Source organism: Mizuhopecten yessoensis, unplaced genomic scaffold (genome assembly GCF_002113885.1).
Source record: "Mizuhopecten yessoensis strain PY_sf001 unplaced genomic scaffold, ASM211388v2 scaffold2663, whole genome shotgun sequence".
Lineage (NCBI taxonomy): Eukaryota > Metazoa > Mollusca > Bivalvia > Pectinida > Pectinidae > Mizuhopecten > Mizuhopecten yessoensis.
Genome location: NW_018404658.1, coordinates 17,643 through 39,042, shown reverse-complemented (window position 1 = coordinate 39,042; position 21,400 = coordinate 17,643). Strand labels below are relative to the sequence as shown.

The window sequence follows — 21,400 nt, the reverse complement described above, 5'->3', positions numbered from 1 at the left end:
GCATACTATCAAACTGCTACCTAATACTGATAATGCTAACCTAAATTGAATTACTTCCAATGGAAATTAAACAAATGTTGGTCCAAAATGTGATTTCCCTATATAAACTATAGTAAAGTTTACCTCCTCCCCAGGGGAGAAACGTGATACCCCAGGGTCATGAAATTCACAATTTTGGTAAAGCACCTTAAGACCCTTCCATCTATGAAGAGTATTTGATTCTACCATATCTGGGTCTTGAGAAGAAGATTTTTGAAATTTCAGTCAATTCAACCCTTTTTGGCCCCACCCATCAGCCCCTGGGGGTCAGTCAGGGCTCATAGGTGCATACTATCAAACTGCTACCTAATACTGATAATGCTAACCCAAATTGAATTACTTCCAATGGAAATTAAACAAATGTTGGTCCAAAATGTGATTTCCTTATATAAACTATAGTAAAGTTTACCCCCTCCTCAGGGGAAAACGTGAGACCCCAGGGTCAAGAAATTCACAATTTTGGTAAATCACCTTAAGACCCTTCCATCTAAGAAGAGTATTTGATTTTACCATATCTGGGTCTTGAGAAGAAGATTTTTGAAATTTTAGTCAATTCGACCCTTTTTGGTCCCGCCCCTCAGGCCCCTGGGGGATTGGGACTAAACCGGCAACTATTTTTGTTGACCTTTGTCCATGGAAGGTTCCTGCAAAATCTCATTGAAATTGGTTCTGTGGTTTTGGAGAAGAAGTCGAAAATGTAAATTGTTTACGGACGCACGCCGGACGCCGGCGGACAAAAGGCGATCGCAATAGGTCACTTGAAACTTTGTCCCAGGTGACCTAAAAACTCAGGTAAGTTGTCCGTGTCTGTCACCTGGACAATAGGTCCGGCTAATTACTGTACATTCTGATTGTAGTTTCAAGATCAAGTATTCAGACCTGTACAGACCAAAGTTCTTAACAATGGATTAAGTATCTCTTTTTACTCTCTCAAAGGAATGCATGTTTACAGACAGTAATTATAGGACAGACATGGTAACAACATTCACATGATATTCTGTTGATGTATCCAGCGAAGATACAGACTGACTTTCTGACTCTTTTTAGTTTATTACCTTCTTTTTCAGTCTAAGAAAGCGTGAAAACATTAATTTGTTGCCATGGCACACCAATTAAGGACAAATTTTCAAATTTTCAATTTTCAAAAAAATGCACAAATTGCGCATGATGCAACTTCTTCCCTATCTCTGAGTTCTAGAGATAAAATTCAGGTTGAAGGTTAACAGTTTCAAAAAGACAAATATAATCACTTATGCAATTAGTTAGTTTACTATTCTATAGAAAAAGCTTGCAAAAAAACATGGAAAACTTGTTGTGAATTGTAATTTCTGTGATAGACAATCTATACAAGAAAGAGTGCTATATAACAAATGCCAACAAAGATGGAATTTTTATGAATTAAATGGTCTTATTGCTTGGGAGAAGAAATGGAAACAAAGATCTGCTACAGAAAATATCCCCATTTGTTGTATATACATTTGTACCTTTGTCCCTATATCTATGGCGATCTCGGTCTCTGCTATGTCTGTCTTCCCTCCGCTCCCTTCTGTCTTTGTCTTTGGATGAACTAGAGGCATACACTCCTCGGTCTCTGTGTCGTTGCTTTTGTCTGTCTTTAGCCTCCCTGCTCACACCTCCTGGGTGTGATGGCGTCTCAATTTTAGACTGACGGTAATTTCTGCAAAGAAATAAAAGCAAAATAATGAAAAAGTTTCCTGAAGGGTATAAAAGTTGTTAATCTCCTACAGAATACAACCCAGATGCCTGTCTTTGACATGAAAAGGCATTGAGGAAGCGACCCCCCCCCCCCCCCCCCCCCCCGAGTCAAAAATAGGGAAAATATACATTTTATGGTAACAAAACCTCTGGGCTAGGCAGAAGGAAACAAAATAGATCTTTAGTAGTAAAAGCATCATCTTTCTTCCTTCTTTCTTCCTTCTTTCTCCCTTCTTTCTTGCAAATTGCTTACTCTTTCTTTTTAGATCTCACAAGATACATGTACCTCTAGTTAACCTATTGTCAGAATGTGAGCGAGTGCACTGGTGCATCATGCTAATGTGTAAAGGGTGTCAAAATGCACTTGGACTGTATATATATACCTATTACATGTACAACATATTGCATTGCAATACAGAAGAAGGTGTCCCAAAATATTGCCACAGGGAAACAGTGCTCAATTCAAAAAGAACTTCTTGTTAGAATGTTATCAAACAGAATCATATACTGGACCTGGTACCTATACAGATTTAAAATTTTCGTTTTAAAGCCAAACACCAACTATGAAATTTCAACTGATTTCAATCAGTAGTAACAGAGCCTGTATATGGTTATTGGCATATGTATCTGTGAGAATGTGTTGTAATTTGCAACGCTAAAGCACCTACAATGTAGCAATATAAGTATGTTTATCACATGCTTGCCAACTCAAGATCTCCCTATTTTGGAGGAAGACTCATGATCTTGGATCCTTACATTGATTTGAATATTTCTAACCAGTCAATTTGGTGAAACTGTACCTACTTTCTAAGATCTGATGATTTCATCTGAAAGAACCATTCAAATGTGTTGTTTCTAAGGGTTATTTAATTTGGATCCTATGGGGTATATACTGCACATTCTGTTTATGTTTTTGATTCTGAACATACAGAATCTCCCCCATGGAAATTTCTAAAGGTTAAATTGGCAAATACGGCTTCATATATATATCAAGTAAAAGTTTGTGAAAATATTGCATCACAACAATATTTTTATTTCTGTATTGTGGAACAGGAGAGGAAACATGCATGGCCAGACCAGGGTTCGAACCCGGGACCTTCCAAACTCTAGACGAACGCTCTACCAATTGAGGTATCTGGTCACCAACGATTGACCCTGTCCAGTTCCGCTACATTCCTCCCTCCTTTCTCCAAGTTTTCGCCCCCAAAGTCACAACAATTTACAACCTAGGTTCAGGTATCCCCTTGCCAAGCATACTAGGCACCACTGTAACAGGAGAGGAAAAATGCACAGCCAGATCGGGGTTCGAGCCAGGGACCTTCCGAACTCTAACAGACGCTCTACCAAAGGAGCCATCTGGTCGCCGACGATCGACCCAGTCTAGTTTTGCTACAATTGTGATACGATACACATGTCTGTATATTGTGATATACAGGTTTTCTTATAGATTATTGTGACAGTCCTACAACTTACATATATATGTGTTCATGACCATGCATTTTATTATTATGAGATTTCAGTGAGATGGCACATCTACAGTAACCGTTTTCATATGACCTTGGTTGTCAAAAGGGTGAAGACATGTGACCCAATTGATCCCGGGACATATTACAATGTATACTCTACCTGTCTTTATGACCTTTGTGCTTTTTAGACCTGTCATTATTTTCATCAGGTTCATCATCACTATCACTGTCATCGTCGTCTTGATAAGACATTATTCTAGATTTTTTCCTCTGATCCTCTTCCGACGCATCTCCCAGACGTTTAGCAGCTGCTAATCTATCCAAACCTAACAGAGATACCCTTGGGCTTGATATTTCTGGTTTTGTAAATTCATGATTCGATTTTTTCTTTTTGATAATTAGTCCTCCTTTCTCTCTCCCAGTTGACCCCTCTAATCTGTGTAACGACGGGTCGTCATCGGGTTCAACAATTTCTGACATGTTCGTTAATTCGTGTTATTCCATTCTGAGAATATTCATCGAGCAGATGTTGATCAGAGCGGTGTAAAACCCGTACTGTATAATACACACTGTTGCAAGCAGACGAATTTCGAAGATTTACATTGTGGTACAGAGCTATTCCTACCCAACTCAACACAATTGGACACTTGTACAATTTCTTAAGAATCTGGTTATGAAAGTGTACAGTAAAACAACGAAATAGACGTGATAAAAATCAATAAACCCTCTACAATCACACCACAGACTTTCTGTTTTTAAACGTATTTCCCTCGTCCATATATAAAACCGGAAGCACATTGATTTCTCTTTATTTATAACGCCACTGTTTCGCAAAAAAATAAGTTTAACGTGAAAATACAAACATATGATAGATATTGATTAAAATAAAGTAAACACGTGAATAATTAAAATAAAGAAGCAATTATAAACACTATTTTTTAACTTTATCACAAACATCTGTATCCAATGCTAGCTCAGCATGTGTGTAGCAACAAAAGCGTCAAAATGGCGGACACCTTGCTCGTTCGGGCACTGAAAGGAAAACCAAAGACTCTGAACCTCTGTAACAAAAAATTACACAAAGTACCAAGAGCTATAGGGAAATTGGATTGTGTTTTACATCTTCAGCTGCGAGGAAACAAACTGAAAGATCTGCCAAATGAATTAAGTCACCTCTTTCAGGTATTATGATTCACAGCCCTACTCAGTAGTGTCAGTACTCCCAACAATTTTAGGTCAATATGACGGAATATTTTTCTCCAGGTTGTTAAGAAATACGATACAGTCTTCCGGATACATATCTTAAAGCAGTTATCACAGTCACTTATTTGTAGTAAATGCTAAAATAATGATGATATTATTTAGATACTTGTAGTACTAGTAGGAAAGAAAAACAAAGTCCTGAACAATGAAACCATGTACCACCATATTAAGTTGGGCACCAAATGTTACAGAAAAGGGAATAAAAAATATAACAATCAGACTGGTATTAGCATCTATGACCCCAAACTCTAGATGTTCTAACGTATTTGTTGTTATATACCTCTGGTTGCTGGTGACATTGCTGTGATCAACACAATCAAGTCCCGCTACACGATTATATATCTATTAGCACAGAACTAGATTACATCTATCTGATTTTGTGAATCAACTTACTAGCCTACATAATAGACGACAAAACCAAAATTTAAAATATATATATACTTGGTAATCAACAATTGATTTATTTGAATAATTAGCATTCTTGAAGTGAAGAAAGTTAATGAGGAATGCTACAACCAACACCAGCAGTAAAATACATTGTTGCAATGGGGTTATTAGATTAAGTTATTTAAGCAATAATTAGTAAGATAATTGGATTTCCTTTGTGATGAATGACAAATCCTTGACAGAAATGAGTTCTTGAATTATTGAAATTATTTTAGACCATAAAGTTTTATTAAATATTAATAAGATGTTTTTCATATATATATTATACTTCAAACAATTTAAACTTGTGACCTAAATTTTTTATATGAAATTTATAATATGTGCAAGTCAACCAACAAATGTAGTAAAAAAATGTAATTTCAGAAGTATAGGGTACTGTGGTTGTATAAATATTATTGTAAAATTTTATGATGGTTTATGTCCCATAACTGATAGATATTACAGAAATCTGTTATTTAATTTATTTTTTGCATATTTTGGTCACAGTCTATAATTAGTTATAAGTTAACAACCCCTTCCCCCCCCCACCCCCNTTTGAAAATTTTGATTGGAAATTAATGAATAATAAACCTATCTCACCATGTACATACTTGAATGTGTGTTGTTTTATTGAAAATTTGATTATAACTGTATCTTGAAATTTATCTTCAGTTGCAGATTTTGAATTTAGGCAACAATGAATTAGAAGATTTACCAGATGTGATTGAATACCTGACCATGCTGGAGAAACTCCATTTATTCAACAACAACATACAGAACTTGTCGCCTAAAGTATTAAGTAAGTATACAAAGGTGCTAAAGATGAAAGTCGATAATTATGATGACTGCCATGCAAAATCAAGGTGTTAGCGCAAATTTCTATTTCATTTATTTGATGACTTTGTACATTTTGACAAAATAGAGAAAAATATTAAAATGTACACATCTTTCACTTCAATAAGGACAGAATCTGAACTTATTACGATTGGAACTGAGGAGATACCGCATCATATTTGCTAAACTTGCTTTATACATTAGTTTTATAATCTTGGACTAATTAAGGTACTATTTTATGTTATGGAAGAATCAAAGACAAAGGTTATTTTTGGAAATAAAACTCTCTTTTGTTGTCAATTTTTTGTTGTTCAAAACAAGAAAAATAAATATGTGAAAATAAACAAACAGATACTACATTTTTGTATATATAGTTGTTTAAGTTTGCGGGGCTAATATTTTGCGGTTGTCCCAATCAGAACTGGTTCACGGGAATTAAATGTCTTGCAGCATGTCTACATAGGTATAGATATCGCTTTCATGATCATACTTTTGTATTTGGGTGATGAAATTTATTTTACAAGTGTTTTGTGAAAATGAAGTAAAATGTGATATTGAGTATTGTTTTATCTTCATTATTTGGCTGTAACAGTCATTATCAACAGATTGTTTCTAGGTTTTACTCACCCTTATAACATGTCATGAATAAGATTTAAGTCTGTACCATATGTAATGATAAAAAAAACAGAAGACTGCATAATCGTTTTCAAAATAAATTTTAATAGTATATATATACTGGCATGTTACATTTTTATGTATTTTCTATTTTAATTGTTAATTGTTTTATGAAAATGGAAAAATTCACAGTACAGTATTACCATATAAAGTATGAAATATTTATTTTCTTACATTTTACTTTTTTTTATAGCAAATCTAAGGAATCTTACATTTTTGAATTTGAACTCAAATCAGTTGAAAACATTTCCTCCAGAAATATGCAGGTAAGATTACTCATTTAACATTTATTGATATATATTTAGTATTTATGAATTACCAGGGCCACGGTGGCCAAGTGGTTAAGGTGTCTGACATTCTGCTACCACTAGCCCTGCGCCACTGGGGCGCGGGTTCGAGGCCTACACGGGGCATTCACCCGGTACTGGCCGTAGGTCTGTGTTTTTTCTCTCGAAACTCAGGCTTTCCTCCACCACCAAAATCTGGCACATCCTTAAAAGACCATGCATGGCTGTTAATAGGGCGTAAAAAGCAAATAAACCAAATAAACCAAACCATTCTCCCACAACCACTTAATGTTGTTTTCTCACTCCTGACTCAATGGATAAACTTGCTGGGAGTTGGTTCACATTTTTTGGGTAATGGGTATCACCCTGGACGTGATTTCATTAACCAATCTTCTGTTTATTATGACATCAAGTAACCATGCTTTGCGGTATCATCTTCCATTGTGACGTCATAGTTCATGGCAATTTTCCCCCAAACATTTACAGGAATAATGTTTTCCCCAAGAGATAATTTTCTTTTTGAGTAATTATCTATAAATGTGATGAATATGTTTAATTTTTCGTTACAGACTTTCAAGTCTGCAGCATCTGAGTGTGGATTATAACAAGTTGACGGAACTTCCAGTGGAGATATGTGCCTTGCTCCGTTTAGAAGAGTTCAGAGCGGCTGGAAATCAGCTGACCAGTCTTCCACTGGAATTTGGATTCCTGGTGAATTTGGAAAAACTTTATCTACAGAAAAATAAAATCAGGGAGCTACCAGAGGTATGGTATTTATTAAAAAAAATCCTCAAGGTTTTAACATTTTCTTAAAAAAGGGATATGGCTGTGGTGCTAAATGTTATGAGGGTTATTTTTCCCTAAAGTATTGATTCTACAGCATTAACAGTGAATAACAACAAATATATTACGATACAATGTATTCCGTCTTTGCATATTGCAGAGTTATCTTCTCTTGTGAGCAGGTATTGATTGTTATGTCATTGGTCTGTGTGAGAACATTACATCGTTTTCTCAAACATTGATGACGTTACTCTCACAATCAAATGATGTAACAATTAATACCTGTTCACAAGAGAAGATAACTCTGCAATACGCAAAGACGGAATATGTTTTTGTCTATGAAAAAAAAAAAAAAAATAGTTGTAGGGAGACAAACTTTTTTATAGAGTTAGTACCAGGTAGGATATTTACATGCAGTCTTTAATTCTGGTGTTCTTTTAAACAATCTGATAGGGTTTTTTGTGTATAAATACCTTGTTGAAGTCTGCATCTTTGAAACTGATGAATAGTAAGTTAAATCAATTATTGTTTGAACCAATTAAGGCAACAAGTTTAAATTTGAGAAAGATGAAAAAGTATTGTTAGAGGTAATTATACTAAAAAAGCATATCTATTAGACTTTAATTAAATTGATTGGGATGGGAGTGGGGATGAGTTGGGGTGGATGGGGGAGGCAGGGAGAGGGTTTGGGTTGGGGGAGGAGTGTTAGAAGATGTGTTATGTATTATCGTATTAAGATTTGTATGAATTATAAATGAGTGTCTTGATCTTTGACAAAATTGTCACATTGAACTAGGTGAGAAATTTGTAATGAAATAAAGAGTTAGTGTTAATCAATTTAATAAAAAATGAAAAAGTCTCATTGTTTCCAATGAAAAAAGTCTATTAATAATGTGGTCGCTAGGTAGGTGCTTACAGTAGATTAAATTCTTTTTATTTAAAAGAAATTCTTACATTACAGACGCCATCATGTATGCTAATATTTACCATTACTAGATATGATTTTGTTAAACAAGTACATTTATTTATTTTTCAGAGTCTTGGAAAATGCTACAAATTAAGAGTAATTGACATTGCTGCTAACGAGTTGAGGATTTTCCCTACCGAGGTAACTTTTTTATGTACATGTTATTTTATACTTTGTTAAACCATGTTCATTTAAAAAATTAAGTATTATAATTTATATTCCTGGCCAATGATTTTGTTGGAACTTTGTTAGCTAACTAAATCATATATGTACCTAATTAAGTTCATGCACATGTTTATGAAAAGATAAAAAAAAATTGACACATTATGACTCTTTGTTTAGTATTCTAATTCAACTCAGTCTGATACATGAATAATATCAATTTTGCCTCTAAAGTGTTACAATTGTGATTTTAGTTGGGTGATCTGCCGCTGAAGGAGATGTACTGTGAGGAGAATCCGTTATTACAACACATCCCTGTGCACTCTGTTCAGGAAGAGGAAGTCCTCTCACTCAAGGTATAGCTAGAACAATTCATACAGATTAAAGCAAGAATCACACAACATGAGGATTTAGCATGGCAAATTTCATAGGTGCTATATTGTATATAATAATTCTAATTTTTCACGGTAGCTTCCAAAGAACAATTTGAAATTATTTCAAATTTTGAGCAGAATGTTTATTTCTGATGATGGAGCAAGTTTCTTCAATAATTGTAACTGTAAATTTAAATGCATGATTTAACTTAATTACATTTTTTGCTGTTGCTACATTTCTTTCAAAAACATGTTTTTTGAAAATAGGGTGCATTATTTCTTTCATCTATTATTAATGCAAAAATTTCAGTATTTTTTTTTTAAGAAAAAAATATTAATGTCTATTTAATGTTCATTAATTCGCAAACATAATCTATATTTATCAGGAAATAACAGCAAGATATGTGATGAAAGAGTTAAAAGACAGGTATGTACAAAACATAACTCACCATTATAATGATGTTTCAGGTAAGGTTCCACTGTTATCATAATTTATGATAAAATTTGCAATGTAATTAAGGATCCCTGAACTACTGCACTGTGTTTTGTTTGTATAGATATAGTAACCTCCCCTTAATTTCCGTTTGGATACATGTCAAATTCTATACCACAGCTGTTCTAGGATACTTCTGATGACCAGGTAGCCCAATCGGTTAGAGCAATTGTATAACAATCTGAGGTCCAGGGTTTGAATCCCGGTCTAGCCTCGTTGATTTTTTTTACACTCAGAACACTGCTGTTGATTACATTTTACTAATTTTATCTTTATAATTTCTTATAAAAGTTTTGCAAGGTATGGTTTTCTTTTCAGAACTGATTTATCAAAACCATAATCATACCAAAAAAAAAAGCTTTTTGATATAGTTACAGTTTTTGTCAGTGGTACATTAGGATCCTTAAGTGAAAAAATACCTAGAGTGAATAGACTGAATACAACTATTATATATTTTTCTAATTTTAAACAAAAATATTGCATTTTCAATGAATTGTTTAGATCTCAAGCAATTAGCATGCTTATACATTAAATTCACCAGAAAATGTTTGGAAAAATTTGTGATAAACTGTACATTTTTATTTTTTATTTTTATGGAAAGACATTGCATTTTCAATGCATTTTTAGAACTCAAGCAATGGAGCATGCATACATATTCACTAGAAAATGCTGTTAATACTAAATTTTGTTAATTCCTTTGAAATTCACTCAAGTCAATCTTTTTTTTTAATTTTGTATATATTTTGGTACAAAAATAGGCATCCAGAAAAGAGGTATACATTAAACACTGATTCAGAATTCACCATCAGCATGTCGGAATGTTCTCACTAAGATAACACGTAGATATATTTACAAAAATTCTCTGACATGTTATATTAAGTCATCCTCGATACTCCAGGGGATATATGCTCATGTACGCTCTCTGCATCCCTTGAATATGTCATGGCAAAATATTGAAGGCTCAAAGTTTGCTATTTGATTGGTCTCAGGTAAAAAAATAAACCTGACCAATTGCTAGGCTGATACCTGTCCTTTGAAGATTATATTCCGTCTTTGCGTATTGCAGAGGTATCTTCTCTTTGGAGCAGGTATTGATTGTTACGTCACTTGTTTGTGTGAGTAACGTCATCAATTTTTGAGAAAACGACGTAATTTTCTCACACAAACCAATGACGCAACAATCAATACCTGCTCCCAAGAGAAGATAACTCTGCAATACGCAAAGACGGAATAGCAGACTTCGAAGCCAGCCAATTTTACAGTTACGCGACCAAGGATTATGCTAGTCTTCTTGTCTCATTTATGAGGTGGCGCACACTGCGCCTTCAATTTTTACCGTTACACGACCGCGAGATTCTTTTGATGTACATCAAAGGATCAAACTAGTCTTCTTGTCTCATCAAAAAGGTGGCGCACACTGCGCCTGGTATTTTGCCATGACATATTCAAGGGGTGCTGAGAATGAAAGTGAGAGTAACCCTAGGAGTATTGAGGATGGCTATAAGTCTTCATGTCACATTATTTTCCCCATGGGTTCTACGTTAATTGCCCAGCCCTATCTCACAATAAATTTTGCTGACTTCATATGTCATCCCATTTTGATACAATTTTGCTCACGGCCGTGGAAAAGTGCAGTACTTCTATAATCAATTTTTACGCAATTAAATTTGTCAGTATTATTGAGATATCAATCTTTTTATCTCTGCATACAAGTCATTCTTGACGTAATTCTCACAGACACGAAATGTCAAGTTTTGCTGTAAACAAATTTTTTGACCAATCATCTTATCATGGTTAAAATTCTAAGAAACATAATTATATAAATATTACCAATACTAACAGAAATGCTGTATTATTACTTCTAGTCATATACCAAATTTTATAAAAATTGGATGAAAACAAAGTCAGGAAAATTTATGGAAAAACTAGGAAAATAATGATGAAAAGGACTTATAGTGTGTTACTGTATATATTTACGTAGACTCTGCATTGCCACTGTATAAACCGTAACCAATGCCAGCTGTAATTTAAGTTATGACACTATTACTCTGGATTTATCATAATGACGTCATTATAATTGTGATGTCATAATCATAACGTTGAAATTAAGTTAAAATATTGAAGAAAAATATTTATCACATGCTGAAGCTCATTTTTTTTTAAATTTTAAAGTAATCAGTAACTAGGGCTCAGTTGTTTAAAACCTCAGCAGTTTCTTTCCAATTGATGCAAAATAAAATTCTCCAGAATTTGTTCGAAAATATTGAGATGCAAAACAGTTAAACTTTAATCAAAATATAGGAATGATAAAATTTTATCAAAAATATTGTAATTATTAAATATTTGTAATTTTTCAAATATTTCTTAAAACTCGTCAATATAAACAAATGATTTACTGACTGTCCAACACTGACCTTCACCGCCTCCGTTACGGATGAGAAGTCACGGAGTCAATGGCGGCCGATGTCAGCGCCACCTATTAGCGCAATTCAAACTATTGAGGAGATAACTATTAAAAGTCGTCTATACAGAGGGGAAAAAATAAAATACGATAAATAAAATCTGATGTTTATAAAAAAAAAAAAAAAAAAAATGATTTAAAACAAAATTTAGATGTACAATATCCTTAAATCTGGGTAAAAGTGTGTTAATTAATTAGTGCAAATCTGAACTTTTAGTTAGTTTTTTCATCTTTCTGACTATTATTGTGTGGTGTGGCCATGCATGCATGTCAAATTAGAAAAAAATATTAGAGCTAGGATATTATGGGTTGTTTGATCCTGAAGATGTATGCATAGCTGACTATGAGAATTCAAAGGTATAAATATTCACTTTAGCTTAGCAATATATATGCATGGACCGTGTTTATATTTCTTTTCACCGATACACCTTTATGTCTTTACCTTTTTAGCTGTATGCAGTGTCAATATACCAGTGTGTCACCAAAATGTTATTTTGCATATTATTTGTAGAATTAATTAAAGTTTAGCTGTCTCCAGGGTTATAGACACTAACTGTTTTTGTTTGGTAGTCCACAGGACTAGTTGAATAGATTACTTACTAGTCCTTTGTCTGTGTAACTAGTCCAAGATTTCCTGATAAGGAAACAATTGCGATCTACAGCACTAAACATCAAAAGTAATTGACTGTAGGAGACTTAAAATAACTACTACCATAAATATATATGGTAAAGTTTTAAGAACATTTTGACAATCATCATGCAATATATCTTATTTTTAGCAGTTTTCTAAATTAAAAAAAAAAAAAATCTTATTTTATAACCATATTATTTCACAAGTCCTAAGGACCAGTTAGGTTAGGTGATTCACTAGTCCTTGCTGAAATCTACTAGTCCAGGACTAGTGGACAAGTGTAAGTGTCGACCCCTGGTCTGTTCAACTTGTCAAGTTGTCATGTTGACTCGCATGTTGGCAACTATATACAAATACTCGATAAATATTTAGGAAATTTTCACAAAATCAAGTGGTCCCAGGAAAGCAAAATATATTTAATACAAAAATGAATAAGGCATTGAAAAAATAACTTAAGGAAACCTACATTTGGAATTTTTATTTGGTTGTAAAAGGAGATTATATCCGTAAATTACATTAGCTGTTAAAAGAATATGTTAAGCAAAATAAAATCTAGGAAATACAAAATAGTTTTATTTTTTTTCAAAATTGTTCTGTAATAGAAGGTACAGATATTAGAAATGTTACAGGCATGACTATATGCAGGTAAGTAAAATGAGAGCATCTTGTCTATCATAATATATAATTTTTCATTGATTTTGAATAAATTCTTTTTGTTCTAATATTTATATGAATAAGATTAAGCTAATAATTACAAAAATACAAGAAGAAAAAGAAAAAAAAAAGATTAAGCTAGCCATACATACATTTTACCTCATACTGTTACCTGCTTTTTGCGTGACTCCTTTTCTCTTGTTTCCCAGAAAACGGATCAATGTAATGCAGGTTTCCTGCAAGCTCCTGTTATTTACCTACAGGAGATCTAGATGACCCGCCTTGTGATTCTGCGCCACAAAATGAATAGCCATATACTTTTCATAATATTGTGTAAAAAATATGTTTTTCTTTAATTATACGAAGAATATTTATTTTTTGTCATTTGCAGTCGTACCCAAACATATTTCTCTCCAATTTCCGGTTTACAGGTGGTCGTACCTGCGACGTGCCATCCGTCACTACCCCCAGATAAAGGACATGCTAGCCCAGGCCAGCAAGTGTTCTGTTTGTGGCGAGTCTTTCCTTAACACCTGGTTGGAATGTGTACGCTTTGTGGATGCCAAGAGTGTAAGTAACGTTAAGGTCAAAGGGAGCGTGGTGGCCAAGGGATTAACCCTTTCACCCCTATGTAACGTTAGTTGACTCTACCATGCATTAATATAGATGAGTCCATTATGGTCTACAGTGGTGAAAGGGTTAAGGCGTCTGACATTCTGCTACCACTAGCCCTCCACCACTTGGTTGAGGGTTCGAGACCTATGTGGGGCAGTCGATCGCCAGGTTCTGGCCATATAGGTTGGTGGTATTTCTCTGGGAACTCTGGCCTTCCTCCAACACCAAAACCTGGCACATCCTTCAATGACCATCTAAGTTATAATGATAGGACGTAAAACACAGACAAACCAAACCAAACTGTAAGGTCAAAGGGTACAGTGGGCAGCCATTCATAGAAGGATAACCCTTTATTTCACAAGTATTCCATAGGAAAGAATTATTGAAGGAAAAAATTTAAATTAAAAAAATAGCTTTTTAAAAAAAAATCAGTGATGCTTGAATTTCTATGCAAAAAATCTGTCCTTTAATTAGTTATTTTAAGGTAAAACAGGGGTCTGGATGATGTCAAACAATGCCAATTAAACCATGGGAGATCAATTTTCTATCAATATGGTCATAATTAATGCTTACAGTCTGTATTGAGCTCACATCCAAAACTTCAATATACTGCCCCTCGTCTTATTTGCCACCTCGTTTACCGTCAACATATTTCAATGTCTCTTTTCTTATTTCTGATGAATTCCTTTAAACATTTCCCTCAGTTTATTGCCGAATCACTTAATTATAATGCCGAAATTTCTCTGGACAAATGGTAGCAGTATAACTAGATTTTAAGTACTGTATATATTAGGACCTTTACAGTTGGTTTATCCTTTAAAATGACCTCAAACAAGAGACACCTGTGTTAAGAGGTCACTTTTAATGTTCTCCAATGTGATGATTACACTGTGCATTTAGCAGTTGTAAGAGACCACCTGCATGAAGGGACCTCTTTCTGGACTTCCCACAGGTGGTCTCTTAGTAAAGGTTTGACTGTAGCTAATTCACATGCATCTAACGCTTAGAATGAGATCAAAGTTCTAGCAATATGGTCGGGGTTTAGATCACACAAGTCCAACATTCTAAAACTTTGAGAGTGTTGAACTTGTATAAGCCAATACCTTGACTGTGTATGCACTATATTCTGACCATACTCAGGGTTAGACACTAACTTATAGCTTGGTAGTCCACAGGACTAGTTAAACAGATTATTTACTAGTCCTTCTCTAATGTAACTTGTCCAGGATTTCCTGATTATAAGGAAACAGCGCTATCTACAGCACGTAAAATTTAAAAATATATATTCCTATTTTATATCAAATTTCACAAGTCCAAAGGACCAGTTAGGTTAGGTGATTCACTAGTCCTTGCTGAAATCTACTAGTCCAGGACTAGCGGACTTAAGTGTTAGTGTCAACCCCTGCATACTAATAGAAGTTGGAACTTAGAATCTAGAATTTAATTGTAGAAAACCTTAGATTTTGGCATATTTTGGCATAAATACTATAGAAAAATGAAGATTAATAAGTTTGTATCCCTTTTCTTTGTACTTTTAGGACCTTCACTTGACCAACATCACAGGACTTGTGCCCGTCAGAGCTCTACTGTGTTCGTACAAATGTTTCAATTCCGCTGGCCATCAATATTACGGAGTTGCCTTCCCTTAACAGGCTGCTGATAAGAATGTTGACAGTCATGTTGACATGATGACAGATGACGTTATATCATCAGGACAGATTATAACAAGTCAACTGTTTCACTGTTTTTATGTTGAGAGCTAGCTGCATGGGTTAAATTTTGATGATCTTTGACCTTAACAGTTCATGACCTCTGGCAAGGTCAAAGACATGTTACAACACAGTGTTATCAGTTGAACTCAAACTGTAAACCGTGATCTCCGACACATTAAAAGTATAAGGTTGATGCTTTGCCTTTGACCTTGCAATTAACTGGTACAAGCACTAGTTGATAAATGCAGATCAACCTTTGAACTGTTGACCTTTATGCATGTATATAACCTCTAGATTTGACCTTAATGTCAAACCAAGTTACAAGCAAAATATTTGACTAAATATATGATGATAAAATCGTAATATATGTTGACAGCTCAACATGAAAAAGTCAATATTATGAGGGAAAATGAAAGATTTTTTTTTATATTATTACAGTTAGAATGTGTGGAAAATGTAACTAATGACTATACCAGATTCAATATAGCTGTTAGTAATTATTAAATATTGCATTGTTCATATTTTTATGACATTTTAAAGCAATCTGTGATATTTATGATAAAATAATATCCATATCCGTATAGCTTTCCCACAGTAGTTTTTTATAATACGTGAAAGGGTTTTATTGAGGGGTTATTCATTATGATGAGGCATTTAATAGAATAAATACAGTACTCCACCTTCCCCCACAGACAAGCATTATGATTTATCTTACTGTTACAATGTACATAATCACCCGAGCCGTTCCAAACTGACAGGTGTGTCTTTATTATACCTTATCTGTAAATATATTTATGATACAGCAATGCCTTATATTTTGATGCTTCGTTCTGACATTTTTCAGAGATAAGAAATAGCCCGAGAGTATTTAGTGCAGTTTTTTAAGTTGAATACTAAATCATTATTATTAAGGATCCCTGAGCCACTGCAATGAAATTTCCCCTTTATACAGTTACCTCCCCTTAACTTTCGTTTGGCTACACTTCCCTCGTCTCGGTAGCTCTATCCATTTCAGCGATGGTATAACAATCTGAAGTCCAGGGTTCAAATCCTGGTCTGGCTCCGCAGAATATTTTACGCTCAGAACATGTTTGTTCATGATATATTGTTTAATTCCTTTCCATTATGTTTTCATAAAAAGTCCCGCAAGGTTTTCTTTTCTTTTCAGAAATGATTCATCAAAGCTATAGTCATGCCAGACAACTAAATTTTGAATGCATATAAGTTTCATTTCTTTGGCAGTAACACGAGGATCCTTAAATTTTCAAATGCCTTTTATGCATGTTAATTTGAAGAATATCAATTATGGACAAATATAGTGTACCCATTTTTGTATAATTTGTATTCTTCATCATTTTAAATGACAAGTTTTTAATTTGTTAATGTCATTAACCATTAAAATTAAAACAAAATGAAAAAAACCCACTTGTTTCTTATCTCTTTATTTCATCATTTTCAGAAATTAGAAAAAAAAATAACAATAAAATGCAATCTTCACAAAACATCATTATATGACTGTTTAATAAAATAAAATAAAATGTCTGAACAAGTCTCAAAATTTTTCCTATCATATACTGTAATATCTGCATTGGTGCTTAAGACACATACAATGTGAAAATTCTCAATAACATTTGAGAATTGTCTAGAAGCCATAACTCGGTATAAAACAAAAGGAAAGTGTAGTGAATATGCACTTTATATAAGTGTACTCAAATAAGTAAAATTGAAAATTTCAACTCAAAATATAAATTAGAAAGGAGTGAGAATGAGAAAACAAAACACTTTTCATTTAAAAATTACCTAAAAGCACCCCCTGACTTACTCGTTTTTTTTAAACGATTTAAAGTAACTATTGAATTTGTCATTTTTATTCTTTTATATACGTATGCCTGTTTAGTTTATGCTTGTTTTCAAAAACAGAATTGAAACCATTTTAGTTTTTAAGCACATTTTGAAAACAGCAAATTATATTTGTAATATTTACCCTACCCCTTTTGGTACCACCAAAAACTCACTTTTGGTTAAACTTTTACCTTAGTTTTTGTGCATGTGATATAATAGGACATCTTTGAACAAATTAAGGAGGGCAAAACCTGAATATAGGGGGGGGGGGGGGGCAAAAAAGGGTCTTATAGACACTCATCCTTTCTTTAAACATCCTCAACATTTCTTAGTTCAATGTCCACACTGCTTGCTTGCAAATACACATGCAAGCACAATTTCCATGACTATCACATGTATGATCATGTAAGATTTTGAAGATTTGTACAATATTTAAATTTACTGTATATTTGGTACAATTGTACCCCTGTTTCTGAGACCCAAAACAAGTATCTTTTTCTTAAAAAAATAATCCTAATCTGTTGTTTTGTGATACAATCTCCAAAAATATGACCAATGTCAAGGAAAAAGAGTTTCAATATAACAGCTTAAAAATATATACAAATTTCTAAATGGTTACCGGGTAGTCTAAAGTGAGTTATGCATATTACTTTGTCATTTATATTCCAAATTCCACAATTTGTCCAGATTTAAATTCAACAAACTCTCTTACATTTACATAAAAGTGTTTTTTTCCCAGAATATAAAACAATACATTTATATGATATTTAACAATAAGAGTATGCCACTCAAAATTCAGGGTATATGCTTCCTGAAAATATGTTAGGGTTACCTCCCTTGAAATGTTTTAATAAGCATTTAATATCCAACAATTTAATGAGTGTTATTAATGCACACATTCCTAACGTGAATGGTAAAAAAAACAAAACTTTTTTTTAATTTAATTTCATCAAGTCGCTCTCCTTTTCCACATTGAGGCATTGGAAAGTTCCAAATTCGTGACGTCACGTCATTGTCGAGCCATTGTGATGTCACGTCACGTGAACTGGGGTGCAAGATTGAAATTTTCTACACCCCTTTCTTACCCTGGACAGCTCTATCTTACACACAGGGAAATGAGAGAAAAAAAAATATCCATAAAACAAAACAATATGCAGTCCTCTTGCAGCAAATGCTGCATTGAGCAATGAATTTTCAAATAACATGCAGTTATTTTCACCATGTTTGAAAATAAAACATATTTAATTTTTCAAAATAATTACCAGCATCATCATAGACCATAAAAGCTGACGCTGTATAACAAAAACAGCAGTAGGTGTATTTGAAACAAACACTTCAAAGATATTACAAGAGTCTTCCTGAAGAAGATTTGCAATTTGTCTGACGGCAATACACTTCTAAGAAAACTGAAAATGCTGTTGTGTTTATAAAACAGATATTCATTCATATAACCAGCGGTGCAAAAAACATTTCATCTTTGATGAACAAAACAGTAAAATTAATAACAAATATGAAAGAGGTGAAACTGAAGTAATGTAGCCATATAATTGTATAGTCGAGCCTTGTCAAATTACCTTTGTTTAAAGCTGATAATTGCTGGATATAGAAACAACCCATTTTAATACTGTGACACTCTTAAACAGAAAAGAAGGAAGTTTGGCCCCTTAAGCACTGGCTTGATATAGCAGGACAACCTGACTTGGGTAAATAGTATCACTGATACAGATGATACATAATGTTGGCAACAGTATCTACTGAACACCCAATAATAATAGTACAAGTGTAACACAACTCATCCTCGATACCCCAGGGGTTACACTCACTTACGCTCTCTACACCCCTGGAATATATCATAGCAAAATTGAAGGCTCAGTGTGTACCACCTTGTGGATGAGACGAAAAGACTAGTTTGATCCTTTGATGTTTATCAAAAGAATCCCGCATGAGTGTAACAGTAAAATTGACTTGTTTTGAAGTCGGGTGTCGCTCCTCTGTAATCTTCAAAGCACAGGTATCAGCCTAGTGATTGGTCAGGATTTTTTTACCTGAGACCAATCAAATAGCTAGATGTGTGCCTTCAATTTTGTTATGACATATTCCAGGGGTGCAGACAGTGTAAGTGAGCGCATCCCCTGGAGTACTGATGATGAACACTACTGGGCTATTGGCTTGGTCGCAATGATATGGTGGTACATTTGTATCAGCCTTCAGGGGTTTATCAGGGTACTTTTTAGGGCCGTTTTAAGGACCCATTCCAGATGGAAAAAGTGTGTAATTTTTTCCAAATTTGCCCCTTTAAAATTCCTTATCCAAAAAATCTAATCAAATAAATGCATTTATTACATTTTTACCAGTGAAATATTGAAAATTGTTTAGTCTTAAGCATAAAAGTGATATTTTTCAAAAGTGAAAAATATGATATTTTTACTTTTTCTGATTTGACCAATCAAAACACTGATTACAAACTAGAATGGGAAACATTACAAATTGCCCATCTGGTCAAAGACTGGTTAGCTTAACGATACACAGGCCTGATGAAAATGCTGCACACTCGTGAAAGATATCAAAATATAAGCCATGCACACTTAAGCTTGTGAAATATATTTGGTATTAATAAAGACACTGTTAGATATCCTCTATATACTTAAATAAAATCCTACCAATTGACTGAGTTCTCAGAATGCAGCATATGTAGAAAGGACAGAATTATTGGGTTGCCATAATGACGGGCTTAAATAAAAGTTAAACAATCTAATTTCATGTATTCAGAAGTGTTATAATGATTATCCAAATTTTCCAAAATGGCTAATTACATGTCGATGATTTTTTCCCAATTTCATCGCAGGGTCCGTTTCCCAAAACCCCCCATGGCCTTGTCCAATGTTGTTCTGAGTTAAACAAAATGTTTATCACCATAGAAAGGCAATTTATGATAGAACTGAACAGCGCTTAGAGAGGATTAGTTAATACTACATTTAAGTGTTGGTTTAATTCACAAGACTTGACTAGTACTCTACAACATAGGTCTAGTTACCAATGCCCTATATAAATGCTGCTTTTACACACAAAAAACAATAAAAACAAGTGTATTAAACAGTTAAATGCTTATATTTTTGTGAATACGGGTACATGTACTGTATTATTTTAGCGGCATTCTTATTTTAGCATCTTTCTTAACAATATCTTAAAGACTTTTACCATCCAGACACATATGCAGCTCCAGGTATAGCACACCCTAGCAATACTATTCTCTCTTTCCCCTTTAACCATTACATTTACTTATGTTTATTTCTTGCATTAACACTCATTCACTCTCCCTTTCCCTTCTGTACAACAATATTTGTAAAAAAATATTTCTCATTCATCACAGAGTATTTATTTCCAGTTATGTATTGACTAATTTCTTTGTAACATAATAAAAGGTTATAATGCCAATCAATTTGGTGGATAATCAAAATTACAGCCCTATATTTCATTTTCTATATTTTTTCTTCTTAAAAAATGTTCAAAATGTCTAATTTCATCATACCCTGACAACAATTATCACAGTCTAAAGCTAATATCACAAATTGTTTCAATCGTTGAACTTTGATTAAAAATAATAATCTGATCACACCTCCAAGAAAGGCCTATTCAAAAGTCCAAGGAACAACTTATAGGTAACGAAACGGGACGAAAAACATTCAGTAACTGTTTATGTAACAAGAGGCCCAGGGGCCTTAATAGCTCACCTGGCATTTTATTTTTCAATTTAAAACCTGCTGAGTACCCATTCAGGTTTATCAAAGGAGTACAAGTAACAAAGTTGCATCTTCCATTTATAAATATTCAATTCCCTTTGCCCAAAGATTCTCTAAAACAAGTTTGGTTAGGTTAAAATCCCTTCAACGGTACAGAAGGAGAAGGATCTTTAATGTTTTCCTCTATTTCCCCTAATGGGCCCCACTAATCTGCCCCAAAGAAGGGGAATCCACACACCTCAGTTTAAACAAAATTGATT

At 33.8% G+C, this 21,400-nt stretch overlaps 2 protein-coding genes across 2 annotated transcripts in view; one reads left to right on the top strand and one right to left on the bottom strand.

The window, feature by feature from the left end:
• Nucleotides 1–4,029, bottom strand: part of LOC110446234 (pre-mRNA-splicing factor ATP-dependent RNA helicase PRP16-like) — a 52,384-nt gene extending 48,355 nt beyond the window's left edge. Inside the window, exons 1-2 of the mRNA XM_021491274.1 lie at nt 3,382–4,029; nt 1,524–1,717 (exon numbers count right to left, since the gene is read on the bottom strand). Of these exons, the coding sequence (XP_021346949.1) occupies nt 1,524–1,717; nt 3,382–3,701 (514 nt within the window). The 5' untranslated portion in view covers nt 3,702–4,029. The remainder of the gene's footprint in view (nt 1–1,523; nt 1,718–3,381) is intronic.
• Nucleotides 4,030–4,216: 187 nt separating this feature from the next.
• On the top strand, nt 4,217–16,125 carry LOC110446236 (leucine-rich repeat-containing protein 69-like). Its single transcript, XM_021491275.1, has 9 exons — nt 4,217–4,403; nt 5,583–5,709; nt 6,613–6,685; nt 7,276–7,471; nt 8,526–8,597; nt 8,873–8,974; nt 9,379–9,419; nt 13,663–13,801; nt 15,385–16,125. The coding sequence occupies exons 1-9, from the start codon at nt 4,227–4,229 to the stop codon at nt 15,493–15,495; spliced, it is 1,038 nt and encodes a 345-aa protein (XP_021346950.1). The 5' UTR covers nt 4,217–4,226; the 3' UTR covers nt 15,496–16,125.
• Nucleotides 16,126–21,400: the final 5,275 nt, after the last annotated feature.